Below are 12,736 nucleotides of genomic sequence, written 5' to 3'. Positions count from 1 at the left end.
TCCCCACGCGCGCGCATCTACAGTATTTACAGCCAGGACGCATCATTAAGACATATATAAACACGTGCAAACACAGAGGGCGGTAACACACAAATTCTAAAACATTTTTCTCCCTCAAAACAAAAAAAAGTAATTTCATAGATCTTCTTGAGCGAGTATATGCAAAGAATGCAAGTATAGTAAATATGCGATTGAGCATTATTTTAGTACGACCATGTCAGTGTTAAATTTACGACCAAATACGTGCAAAAAACAACATTTCCGCAACTATGTCGCCACCTGTACACTTCAACGCGCATTATTTACGCGTGAAGTTATCTTTAGTCTAGAGTAGAACATTTCGGCAATGTGCCAATGTCAATTGTCACATTTCGCTGAATGTTGCTTTTTTGTGAAAAAGTCCCCAATATAGAACGCAATCTCCCGTTATTCGAGACCGCATAAAAAAACCACGAAAGCGTAAACTTTCGTAAAACCTATTTCGAAGTAAACAGCTATGCCATTGCCCTAAAGGCAAAAATTTGACTTGACCCAGTTTAGATACGACTGATTTATCGAGAATATGTTTTACGAGACACGGTTTCGAGCTTTCCCTAAAAATTTACATGATGTTTGCACTGCTAAACAATTTTTTCTGGCTAAAACTATTTTGGACGAAGACTTATCGCTTCAGGCAAATAGTCCTGAATTTTTTTTTCAAGCAAATCGCAGATGGTCGATCGCCAAGGCTGAGACAGCTGGCGTAAAATGAACCTAATTCCTTCATCCTTGCGCGTCGGGCTACCACAGAAAAGCACCTCAGAGGCCGCCACACAGAAAGATGCACGAGGCTGAGAGTTTCTCTGAAATGCAGCGCAACAATTATTTCCTTTTTTTTTGTATAGGAAGATCAATTTCGACGGGCCGACATGACGAAAGCGTATACTGGTGGCGCAGAGGCCACATCACCGTTAGGAAGGGGACGCTCAAAGCTTCCATTCATGCAACCTGAGAATTTGTCAACGGACTCAAGACTTTTTGACTAAATATCCGGTCAGTTAACCGGACATACCAAAATATCCATCTGTTCGTCAATCATACAAATACAATATAACTTGAACTGAACCAGAACCGTCAACGTATATATTAACACGAAAGTGTTTTATGCCGTGGTCCACCAAGCCTTCAGTGACGTGTTTCCGTCACCAAAAGGACGTCAAAAAATGCTCATGTTCCCAATGCAAAGAAAAATGTTCTGTCAGTGGGGGCGAAACACAGGACTGACTTTTCGGCCCGTGAGAACAGAGGCCGGGCAAGCTATTTTAGAGGACTCCCTATGATTTTTTCCAAACCAGAGGTAAGCAATGCACCGGACATGTTTGGAAAGAAAACAAGAGTCACATTTGGTGCTAGCGCTCCAGGAAGAACAATACAACATAGAAGAGCCACTGAGGAATGGCTGGGAGGCGGCCATGTTTGGTTCAAACTTCGAGCAACCACGATTACCGATCGCGAGAGAGCGGATGGTTGGTGTCTTTGGCCAATGGCGTCCCCGCCACAGGACCCGACTGGCTTTTGGGCTTAAGACCTCTCAATTAACAAATGTTTTCATCCCTGTGTTAATCATGTGGAACTCTACGTCAGTGACCTAAGTGCCACCACCCCCCCCCCCCGCAATTTTATTTCACCATGGCATACAGAGCGAAAAATGAAAATATCAGAGGTGCCTCCTCCCCCCCCCCCCCCGCGCGAAAATCATAAAAAACAACATCGCTTCATTTTCTACAGGATGCTGTTTATAAGAAGACGCTGAACGAACCAAAAAGGTAACAATGTTTGTTTTGTTTTATGAAGCGTAATTTCGCGTTTTACACGTCTGAAAACACCGCACGTTTTAGGTGTCCTTTGTAGTCAAAATGGTGTCTCTGCCTTTAAGTGAACGCGCGTCGCCATCTAGCTATTCGGACGACTCGCCGAAGGAGCTTGCGTCGAATCTCTCTCACAAATAGCTGTGTAAGCAGACGTAGCACGTTCTATGCAATGGTTTAATTCGAACTCCTCCGCAACTTGAAAAGCCAGTCTGGCCGGACTACTTCGCGGAGGAGTGCATGTAGTAGTGCACGTAGTAGTGCACGTAGTTCACGTAGCAGTATAGCTCCGCCCTCGTAGCTTTCCGTTTCTTGCCACGGAAAGTTGTCCCCGAGTATAGTCACGAGCAGAAGCCATCGCAAGAGCTCTTCACTGTGGAACTGGATTTACTTGTTTTTCGCACTTAGAATGTTCTGCCGATACGGAGCCTGTCTAAGCAAGCCAAACCGAATCACAGGAACTATGTATATAGAAAACGTGTGACGAGTTAGAGTACCAGGTACTCCGCTATGGGAGGCCGGAAAGACATCCCCAGCCGGATCAACTCTGTAACAACGATAACGGATGTGTTTATAAAAAGTGGTTGACGATTCAGTGTACTTGGTACTCAACTATGGGAGTATCATAAAGCCGGCCCGTGGGCCTCATATCAGGTCCCCCTCAGAGATTTGAAGCATACATTTAACCGACACATTGCCGAGAAATCCAATGGAAACGTTACTGCCATTACTGGACTCTTCGATCTCAGCAGGTGTAGAAGCACAGGGATATTCTGCACAGTGTCTAATCTCGTCTCCCGAACTGCGAATATCTCATGGCCCCAATGAGTAAAGCAAGTGCTGTTCGTGTTGGGGACCAAACCTTTTAGTCAAACTTACAAATCTGGGAAGGTTGGGTTATTTCACTGAGTCAAGAAAAAAAGTGCGAATGGTAGGCTACAGTCATTTCCCATTGCACGTGGTCATGACCACTGCGCAAGGAAACATATATAGCGTTTGTCCCCCGCAAACGCTGACGCACGTTCGAGTTGCCGCAAAGTGACTTTGCGGGCAGCACCCTGTTTTGGATTTCCAAGGGGGCTGACCGCAAACGCTAACGGCGGTTAGCGTTACGACGCATGCGCAATGGCAAGGACCACTACGAAAAGCGCGCGCAGAGCGTTGCACACGCTATCCTAAAGCTTTTTTTTTTCACAATGACGATCTGGTAAAAGGATACTCTCCAAATCCCCGTGCACTTTACAACGAAAGCTGTTATGAGATCATAACTCGGGTTACGCGCAGTTGTCCGCCGTCGCCACAGCCGCCGGTGTCCGTAACCACATCACGCGAAACTTTAAAAAGAAAATAAAACATAACACTCAAGACACAGTGGGGCTAGAAACCCGGGTCTGCTGGGTGCCAGGCCAGTATTCTACCACTGAGCTACACAAGTGCTTGTGACTTGTTGTCAAACATGCCTTAGCAGGCTTGATGTCGGGAAAGCAATCACGCTAATACGACCTATAGAGCGTTTTAAAACAGCGAAAGAACAACCAGTCGTCGCACAATGCGAATAGCGTAACGTGTGGGCCGTCCAATGCTCCAGCCCGTTAAAAAAGCTTGTTCTTGTTCTCCTATTAACTGTGGCGCATAACCACTTCAGCCATAATTCCTCATCGTCGCCAGCCACTGCATGAACAATTCCCACAAAATTCCTTGCAAGTGTTTAGCGGATACCACGCTTCTCAGAAGAATGACGAAAAATAGCATAGCGAATGCCGGCCTACTATCCAAAAGTTTATAAATAATGCCCTTGTGGATAATTAAGCAAGTGTGCTTGCAATAATTACCCTATGAGTCTTTTGTAAAGGCTCTGAAAGGCGGCTCTTCTAGCTTTCGCTGTGACAGTGCTGCGCCTTCCGCGCAGGCCTGGCGTTTCTTTTTTTTTTTTTATTCCACGCTGGGGATTTGATAAGAAGATATTCAGAGGGTAAAACGGCAAAAGTACTCAACGGCAAAAGTGCAAAACGGCAAAAGTGCTTTTTTTTTTGTCGTTTTGCTTAACATCAACCTCCCCCGCCGACCCCTCGCTTCTCCCCTCGGAAAGAGTTATGAACGAAACGCGGTGTTGAACTGTTTTGAGGACCGGTGGCATTGCGAGCGATCTGCACCACACTTACGGCATCTTCGGCTGGCGGCACCGGTGGCGTTTTCTGTGCACTCTTAGAAAAACAGCTCCGGAAATTTAGACCATATGGCGTTCTTTGACATGCACTGACATCACAAAATATAGACGGGCCTCTGCCATATCGCCTCTATCGAAGTGCGACCGCCACTGCAAGGCTCGAACCCGCGACCTTCGGGTCAGCATCAGAGCACCTGAGCCACCGATCCACCGTGGCGGACGGGGTAAGAATAAAAGGGAAGGAGATGAGTATCATCGACAAAAAAAAAAAGTCAAAGAAAAATATTATGGCTTCCGGCTTCGAGCTGTGGACCGTGCTATTCTGTCTAGAGGCGGAGCTCCTTACAGTGTGGGTCGTTCCCTCCTCTGTAATAGTACGTTGTAGGAGCCACTTCAAGTAAATTTAAGGACTTGCTCACTAGATGACGCTGTGTGTATATGTCCTTGGAAATAATATCCCTAGATGGCGTTAGTGGTTTTCATATAGTTGACAGACAGACGCATGGACGGACGATTGATTGATATGTGGGAATTAACGTCCCAAAACCACCATTTGATTGCGAGAAACGCCATAGTGGAGGGCTCCGGAAATTTCCACCACCTGGGGTTCTTTAACGTGCACCCTAATCTGAGCACACGGGCCTACATTTCCGCCTCCATGGGAATTGCAGCTGCCACAGTCGGGATTCGATCCCGTGACCTGCGGGTCAGCAGCCGAGTACCTTAGCCACTAGACCACCGCGGCAGGGCATGGACGGACGGACGCTTCGCCCCACTCATAATCATTTCCTCCGTGGATATGCTATGATATTGTTTTTTCTTATAGACTCTTTCACTGTTTAAGAACACATGCCCTTCGCGACATTCTATTTTGTCCATCGCTATATGGCAACACATATTCAAGTAAATGTTCTTTTGAGCAACATAAAGGTTATGAGAGATTCACTTGAACTGTACGCCCGTTTCTTTAATCTGAAAACTAGAGAAAGATTCTCCTTATCCTTGAAAAAAAAAAAAGAAACTTGGAAACGTGCTGTCAGCTTTCACGTTAGGAGCTGGCAAATGACATGACCGGTAGTTGTTTAGGGTACAACTCTTGCAATCTTGAAACCGATCATCGTATAGGACAGAGAGACGGACAAACTAATAGCTTTCTGGCTGATTCGGCATAGAAATGCTTACGCATATAAAATGAAGTCACCTGAATGGCTGAACTCAACGAATCGTGGCGTTACAGTGGCCTCAGTTTTTTTTTTTTTTCACGCGCCAAAGTGGTGCAGAAACTGGTGAATATGACGGAATGTGAGCGAATGCAGTCGATATTGCCACAGGCATGGAACGAGGTTTAGCCATGCCAATGCGAGTATGTGCCATGGTGTGAAAGAAGAAGAGGACGGTTGGTGCGTGCTCGTTCTCTAACGTTCGGTTCGGCTCGACGTCCAGTGCTGCTCCTGTGAACAGACGTTGAGGTCGTTCTGTGATCACGTGACAATATCGTATACAGAATAATTCGTTTAAATAACAGAGTGACGTGGTTGATGACGTTCTCTTGCAGCAGTGAGGAGGTGTAGTTAGCACGTGCCCCATCGCGCCACCATTCCGCAGACAAAGCAACCAATAACTTGCCCATCTGTGGTGGTATCATATAGTGATATTTGTTAAGTCCTCGTCTTGAACGGTGATTAGCATTGTGTTGACAGTTAATATGGGGTGTCACTTACTCTGCGCCACTTTCGGGATAACGTCGTACTATTATCGATTTTGTTTAGGGACGGCTTTATACTCTTCCAAAGTCGAGTACTTTGTACTTTAAATCAGTAAACACTTTTTCTAAACATACAATCGCCTTGAAGCTCATGGGACGGCTCTAAGCTCTCCCATAGTTGAGTACCCTGTACTCTAAGTCGTTACCCACTGTTTTCTAACATCCCTCCCACTCTCGACCGCCTCGAAAGGCGGAGGATGGTCCAGTCAGCAACATACCCGAAACGTTCCCTTCGGGATGCAAATCAGCCAACATTTTCTGAAACATTGTGTCGTTGCGTGTGTTTTTTTGGAGAGCCGTACATCACACATGCTGGATTTCTATGGAGTGCTGCTGCAGTTATGCTGAAGTTCTTGAGGCCACTTCGCCGGTCTTCTTATTGTTGCCGGTTATTTGCCTCTGACGCAACCGCTGCCACGCACTCTTCCCGATTTTAGAGATTGTATACTCGGAGCTGCTGTCTGTACTGTCGAAAGACCTCTTCTTCTTCGATGAATGATTTTTTTTCGGCACTGGTCTTGCCCTTTTGTGTCGGTCTGTGACGGACGAGTGAAACTTCTCCTTTGTCTGATTCGTAGGCTGTTGTGTCGATGCGCCGGCCGAAACGACATGCAAACTTGTAATTATGTGAAATGTACATAGTCATGTTTCATTGGTGCCTCTTGTTTAGCTTGCAATATCCATATGTGTATCTGTCCTCCTGTGACACATTTTTGTGTTGCTATGTTTGAGTGAACCATCGAACGTGCATGTTCTTTCAGCGTCATGTTCATGCAAATGAAGTCTTTCGTCATCATGTTTATTGAATGTCTAAGAAGACAATGTTCCGTTGAAATGTAATTGACGTCTGTGAGAATTAATTTTTCTAAACAGGCGAACTTGTGCCGTCTGGTCCCACCAAGTGGGCTTCATCGTGTGTGCCACTGCGAGGCCCACGGGACAGTTTTAAGCTCTCCCATTTGAGAGTACCAAGTAGTCTGAGTCGTTAACCACTTTTTTCTAAACGCGCGCGCATTTCACACACACACACACACACACACACACACACACACACACACACACACACACACACACACACACACACACACACACACACACACACACACACACACACACACACACACACACACACACACACACACACACACACACACACACACACACACACACACACACACACACACACACTTACGTAAAGAGGTGCGCGAGTTTGACTGGTTGAGAAGATGGAGGGCATTGCCTACGCGTAATCGGTTAGCACATTGGGGAGTAGTTCCAAATGACCGCTGTACAAACTTCGTCAAAAAAGAGACGGCCCAACATATGTTCGAGTGTTCGGTGGCGAAAGGCGTGTGGTGCATGGTGGAATACATCATTGGCTTTCGTACAACGCGCATGGAAACAGAACGTGGCCTGTTCGCAAGACTGGTCTTCGCAGTGACCTGGTACGTACTGTGGCGGCGACGCTGTTTAGCAGAAGCACGGCACAAGCCTCATAGAGCAGCCTATCCCACACTCTAAAGAATACGGCTCATTGTGTGGAATTATGCCTAGATCAGCAGCTGAAAACGCACAGCGAAGAGGCTTTACGTCTACCATGGTACACTCGTTTCTTTAGAGTAAGGAAGGGACATCTGGAGTTCCCACTTGTTCTGTACTAGCCATGCACCCACTATAGTACGCATGCATGCGGGGCATTCTTTGAAATGTGAATAACTTGATCCATTTTAAGTTTCTTTAACTTTTAACATTCGGATACAGTAAGAAAAATTGGATTTTGGTGCTCATTTGTAAGATTTATACACTGTCTTTACTTGGTTTCGATGTTTCGATTGTGCAAAGTTACGTGCACAACAAAACCTCCCTTTTCTTTCGTACCCTCTAGTATTTTTGTAGGCTCCTGTGATTGTGACAGCTTAATGCTTTCCCATGGTACTGCACATTTTACTCTAAATATATGAAACTACCTACACTTTGAATCGACGAACATTTTAACAAAGTATTTTCACAATAATCCGCGTCAAACCCAAGGGTTTTATCCCTAGCCATTGGTTAGTCCTGTCCGTGAACTCGGTCACGGCGTAATTTTTTGTCGACACGGCCTTAAAGTGTGACGCCCGCGGGACGGCTCTATGCTCTCCCATAGTAGATTACCAAGTACTCAAAATCGTTAACTGCTTTTTCTAAGCACACGCTATTGTTTGTTAGTTGACACCTTGAGGAGGCAGATAAGCTTTCTCCCGAAGTATTGTACATGCAATTATTTACAGTGTATTACTCAATAGAAGCTCCATATCACAGTTCCAACGAAACCGAATTGGCGTATGCGTTCAATCCAATCACAATTGCAGATTACCCCGACGAGAAAAACTATTGGCGTGTTTTAATACGTGGGGTTTAACGTCCCAGAACCACCATATTATTATGAGAGACGCCTTAGAGGAGGGCTCCGGAAATTTCGACCACCTGGGGTTCTTTAACGTGCACCCAAATCTGAGCACACGGGCCTATACAACAATTCCGCCTCCATCGGAAATGCAGCCGCCGCAGCCGGGATTACATCCCACGACCTGCGTGTCAGCAGCCGAGTACCTTAGCCACTAGACCACCGCGGCGGGCCTTGGCGTGTTTAGATAGTTAATAAGTATTGGGAGTCAACGTTCCAAAACCATGATACAAGTATGAGGGGCGCCATATAGTGGAGGGCTCCGGGAAATTCGACCTGCTTCAACGTGCACCGAAAATCAAGGCGCTTCTACCTCCACGGAAAATGAAGAAGTCATGGCCGGGATTCTATCCCGCCAATTTCGTGTCACCTGTCGAGCACTACAGTCACGAAACCACCGTGGCGGGTGTTTTAGATCGTTCCGCTTAAAGCCACAGATCAGTCAAGACGTACGATGCTCGCCATCGCACACGCGAGAGAGAGAAGTTCAGGGAAAAAAAAGACGCACCTTCTGCAGCCCTAATTGGGAGTCCCGCCGCGAGATAAAGGCGCCCGAGCGAGCGTTCACCTCCTCCTCTCTGCGGGGCAAAGTACGCGTGGGAGATGAGAGCACGCGCCGAAGCTAGGGTGCCTGAATGGTTTCCCTCGCCCGCCGCTCCTTGCAGGGTGGGGACATTGTTTGACGGGGTGCTCGCCGCCGCGACCGGTTTTTCCTGACGGCCGCCGCCATTGCAGATCTCACTTCGCATAGCGACGGGAGCAAAGAAGGAGCTGTGGCCGCTCTGTCATATACTTTTTTAGGGAAATGACTGGGTGCTGCGTGCCCATGTGCACGAACAACTCCAGAAATGGTTGGAAACTCTACCATTTTCCGACAGAGCCCAAAAGAAGGCTGCTATGGATGGTGAAGATTAAGCGAGACAAGTGGCAGCCTACGAAGTCCTCGTGTGTATGCAGTGTGAGTATCCCGACATGTGTTCTTTTCTCGTCGAGAACTTTGAAACTTGTTTTTTTAAATGTGTATACGTGTCTGTGGGTCACTTTGTCGGTGCTGTAAACGCTTCACGTCTAAGTTGCAGTTTTTCTCTCTTTTTTTGCGATCTCTAAAAGTGCAGCTATGGAAACGTGTGGCGCAGCCGCAGTATTTGAAGTTTGTACCAGTTTTTAGTCACTATATGTATAAACAAAATAGGCTGCTTGTTATTAAATTGCGTATTTACAGAAAAGTGTTTTTCATTCGTTTATTGCAAATCACGAAATTCAATAAAAGTTGTGTGGTATACTGTGTCTTTCTAGTAATTCTGTCTAGGCTAAGCTAAGCTAAAATTCATGGTTCATAACGGACTTACAGGCACATTTTGAAGCAAGCCATTTCGAGCAGCACCGAGCTGACCAGTGGATAAAACTGAAGCCGAACGCTGTGCCAACGGTGTTCCCTTTCAGGGGTAAGTTACTGTTTCACTGTGCGTCAAAGATTCTGTATGAACCTAACAGGTGGCAACAGTACAAGGCTAAAATGATTTAGTTTCAAAAATTAGGATGATCCGTGGAATTCCTCGTTTGAGGATATTAAGAAAGTCGGGGTACGTGCCTGCGACCTGAGAAAAGGCATATGTCTGCAACCTATAATACTGCTAAAATCCAGTACAGGCCTGTGATTAGAGCTGGCTACCTTGTAATACTTGCAGCTTGTGACTGTCCTTTTTTGCACTGCAGGCTTGCCTCCACAAAGGAAGGCGCCAAAGGACAGGGCAGGACCTGCTGTGTTGCCTGATGCATGCCAAGAAACACGCGGTGACAACTCTACGGCCATTAATTGTACGCCACTCACAAGTGCACAGGCGAATTTAAATTCACGCACAGACAGTCTTGGCGCACAGCAACCGCAAAGCTGCAATTCTCAGACGCCTGATTCAGTACCGCACATTATGGAAAGGGAAGAAGTTGTGATCTCGGCCGATGCACCTGACGGGGCACGTGAAAACAAGCAGTTAAATAAGCAGCTCTCCGATATGGGCAGAAAATACACTCAGCTACATCAAGTCCATCGGAAAGCCACCTCAACCATTCAAGCACTAAAAAAACAGGTGAAAAAATTGGAAACCAAAATGGAATTATTCGGACAGCGTTTGAAATTCCTCAATGATGACCAGCTGCAGGCTCTTGGGCGCCAGAGTAATAAGGGAAGCACTTGGTCTGCAGAAACAATCAAGCAGGCGCTTCAGATTAAGTTTTCCTGTGGAAAAACTGGTTACCAGACACTAAGAAATCTGGGCTACCCCTTGCCATCCGGAAAAACCCTTGCACGTCGCCTTCAGGGCCTCAAGTTTCTTCCCGGAATTTTGACGGAAGTCATCGATGTTCTCAAAATCAAAGCAGAGAACATGCAAGACATTGAAAAAGACTGTGCTTTGTTCTTGGATGAAATGGAGATTGCTCGCGGGTACGAGCTCGATCGCGCTGAGGATGTGGTGTTGGGGGGGCAAACTATGCCAGAAAATCCAGACGAACCTGCACATCACGCACTAGTGTTCATGGTAGGAGGCCTGAATACGAGATGGAAGCAAGTGATTGCCTACCACTTCACCGGAAGTCATGTAGAGGGTAGTATCCTCAAGGACTACGTCATGAAGATAGTGCAGCTCTGCGCGGAAATCTCTTTAAGAATCCGTGTCGTCACTTGCGACATGGGGGCTTCTAATCGGGCTATGTGGCGCGAGCTCGGATTCTCCAGCCACAGGAATTCCATTACTGTATGTTCAGTGCCTCACCCCTGTCTGGAAGACAAAGAATTGTTTTTCACAGCAGATGCTGCACACGTGCTGAAGAATGTCAAGTCACAGTTGCTTTCATCGGAAGTATTCTTTCTGAGTGATGCAACAGTATGCCAGCACAATCTGCCATCAAAAGAAGTGAACGTGGACCATGTGCGCAGTGTAATTAAGTATGATGCTGAACGAGAGCTGAAAGTCGCCCCGAGGCTCTCAGAGTTACACATTTCGCGAGGCCATTTCACAAAAATGAAAGTGGGAGTTGCTGTCCGCTTCTTCAGGGAAGCTCCTGCAGCGATTCGGTACCTAATTAAAGAGGACGCGATAGAGCCGGAGGCAGAGACAACAGCTTGGTTTCTAGAATTAGTATTCAACTGGTACACGCTAATGTCTTCCCGCCACCCATCAGTTGCTCTCAGCCTTCGAGACATGCGGAGGTACCACGAATCAATTGAGCTACTGAACTCGGCCCTCGAAGTTTTTCAAGGAATGAAGATGGGAAGCAAGGCACAGTGGAAGCCTTCGCAAGCAGGTTTACTAATAACAACAAAAGTCGTTCTTCGTCTCCAAGACATTCTCTTGCGCAGTGAAGGATACGAATTCTTCCTCACGAGCAGAATCTTGCAAGACTGCCTCGAAAATTTGTTTTCGGTGGTGCGCATCAGGAAGCCTGTTCCTAACGCATATGACTTAAAGTGTGCCCTGAAGCTTGTGTGCGTGAGTCAGTTCCTTCATGCACCCGGAACGTCAAGCTACGAAGTCGACGATGCTAAGTACCTCGCCGACATGCTTGCAAAAGGCAAACAAGAGCACGGGGAGGTGGAAGCTGATGTCATTGATGACTCGGAAATTTTGTTCATTGAAGAACTTCAAGAAAACGAATGCAACATCCTTTTCTACATCGGCGGCTTCCTTTTAAAAGGTATGCTGAGTGTTGTAGCGGGATGCGGGCATTGTAATTCTGCCTTGTTAGGCTCAACTGAAAGCGAGCACGCAACTCTGACTATTCTGAAGGAGTACAGGAGTGAAGGTGGCAACCTCACATATCCCAGCAAGGATGTTTTGCTGACACTCAAGTCGTGTGAAGAGCATTTCAGGGGCATCATAAGTTGGAGTGAGGGCTTGCTGCGCTTAAGGTCCCCGTTGAAGGCCGTGACCGATTATTTGAACGAGATGGTGCGCCCTTGCGTAAAGACTTGCTCCGAGCACAGTGACGCCGTAGCAAAACTCCTTATTGCGAATTATGCAAGACTGAGGCTTCGCGTGCATTTGCGCCACGTTAGTTCAAACGGCGTCAATGAACACGGAAGCAAGACGTGCGCTGGGGTAAGCCTTCCGTGACCAGCCGAACTGGACCAGTCACTTATAAATTTTATTATTTTTTCTTTCAGAACACTTATTGTTTGATTAAAATATTTTGAGTTCATTGTGAACTGGCTAACCTCCCTGTCCTTTCTTCATCCTCCTCCTTAAGTTCATAGACATTTTTCTTATTTGTTATACAATATCACATTCTTAGATAAAAACAGCGTTGTGATCTTTAAGCTGACTAAGGTTGTGATCTTTGGAGAATGTTTATGGTAAGTTAATATTATTGCGGCCGAAGCAATACCGACACAGCGTCACAGAGGCAGAATACGAGAGTGATACTTCTCGGATAATTAGATTGCTCGCTTACATATATCTATGGAAAGTAGAAAAACTGAACAGGTATAGGGCATCAAAATCGTTATTACTGCA

The 12,736-nt window shown here is 46.4% G+C and overlaps 2 protein-coding genes across 2 annotated transcripts in view; one reads left to right on the top strand and one right to left on the bottom strand.

The window, feature by feature from the left end:
• Ptp36E (protein tyrosine phosphatase 36E) overlaps positions 1–12,736 on the bottom strand; it is a 102,820-nt gene that overhangs the window by 69,661 nt on the left and 20,423 nt on the right. The window lies entirely within an intron of this gene.
• LOC142774722 (uncharacterized) lies at positions 8,890–12,429 on the top strand. Its single transcript, XM_075875646.1, has 3 exons — positions 8,890–9,183; positions 9,577–9,670; positions 9,942–12,429. Exons 1-3 carry the CDS (start codon positions 9,031–9,033, stop codon positions 12,335–12,337), a joined length of 2,643 nt encoding a protein of 880 aa, XP_075731761.1. The 5' UTR covers positions 8,890–9,030; the 3' UTR covers positions 12,338–12,429.

Source organism: Rhipicephalus microplus, chromosome 10 (genome assembly GCF_043290135.1).
Source record: "Rhipicephalus microplus isolate Deutch F79 chromosome 10, USDA_Rmic, whole genome shotgun sequence".
In the NCBI taxonomy this organism is placed as follows: domain Eukaryota; kingdom Metazoa; phylum Arthropoda; class Arachnida; order Ixodida; family Ixodidae; genus Rhipicephalus; species Rhipicephalus microplus.
Note: the sequence above shows the minus strand (reverse complement) of the source record. Positions and strands in the feature narration are given on the sequence as shown.

Coding starts and splice junctions, on each gene's coding strand:
- LOC142774722 (XM_075875646.1), top strand. CDS start 9,031: ATGACTGGGTGCTGCGTGCCCATGTGCACGAACAACTCCAGAAATGGT. Junction 9,184..9,576: donor AGTCCTCGTGTGTATGCAGT/GTGAGTATCCCG, acceptor ACGGACTTACAG/GCACATTTTGAAGCAAGCCA. Junction 9,671..9,941: donor AACGGTGTTCCCTTTCAGGG/GTAAGTTACTGT, acceptor TTTGCACTGCAG/GCTTGCCTCCACAAAGGAAG.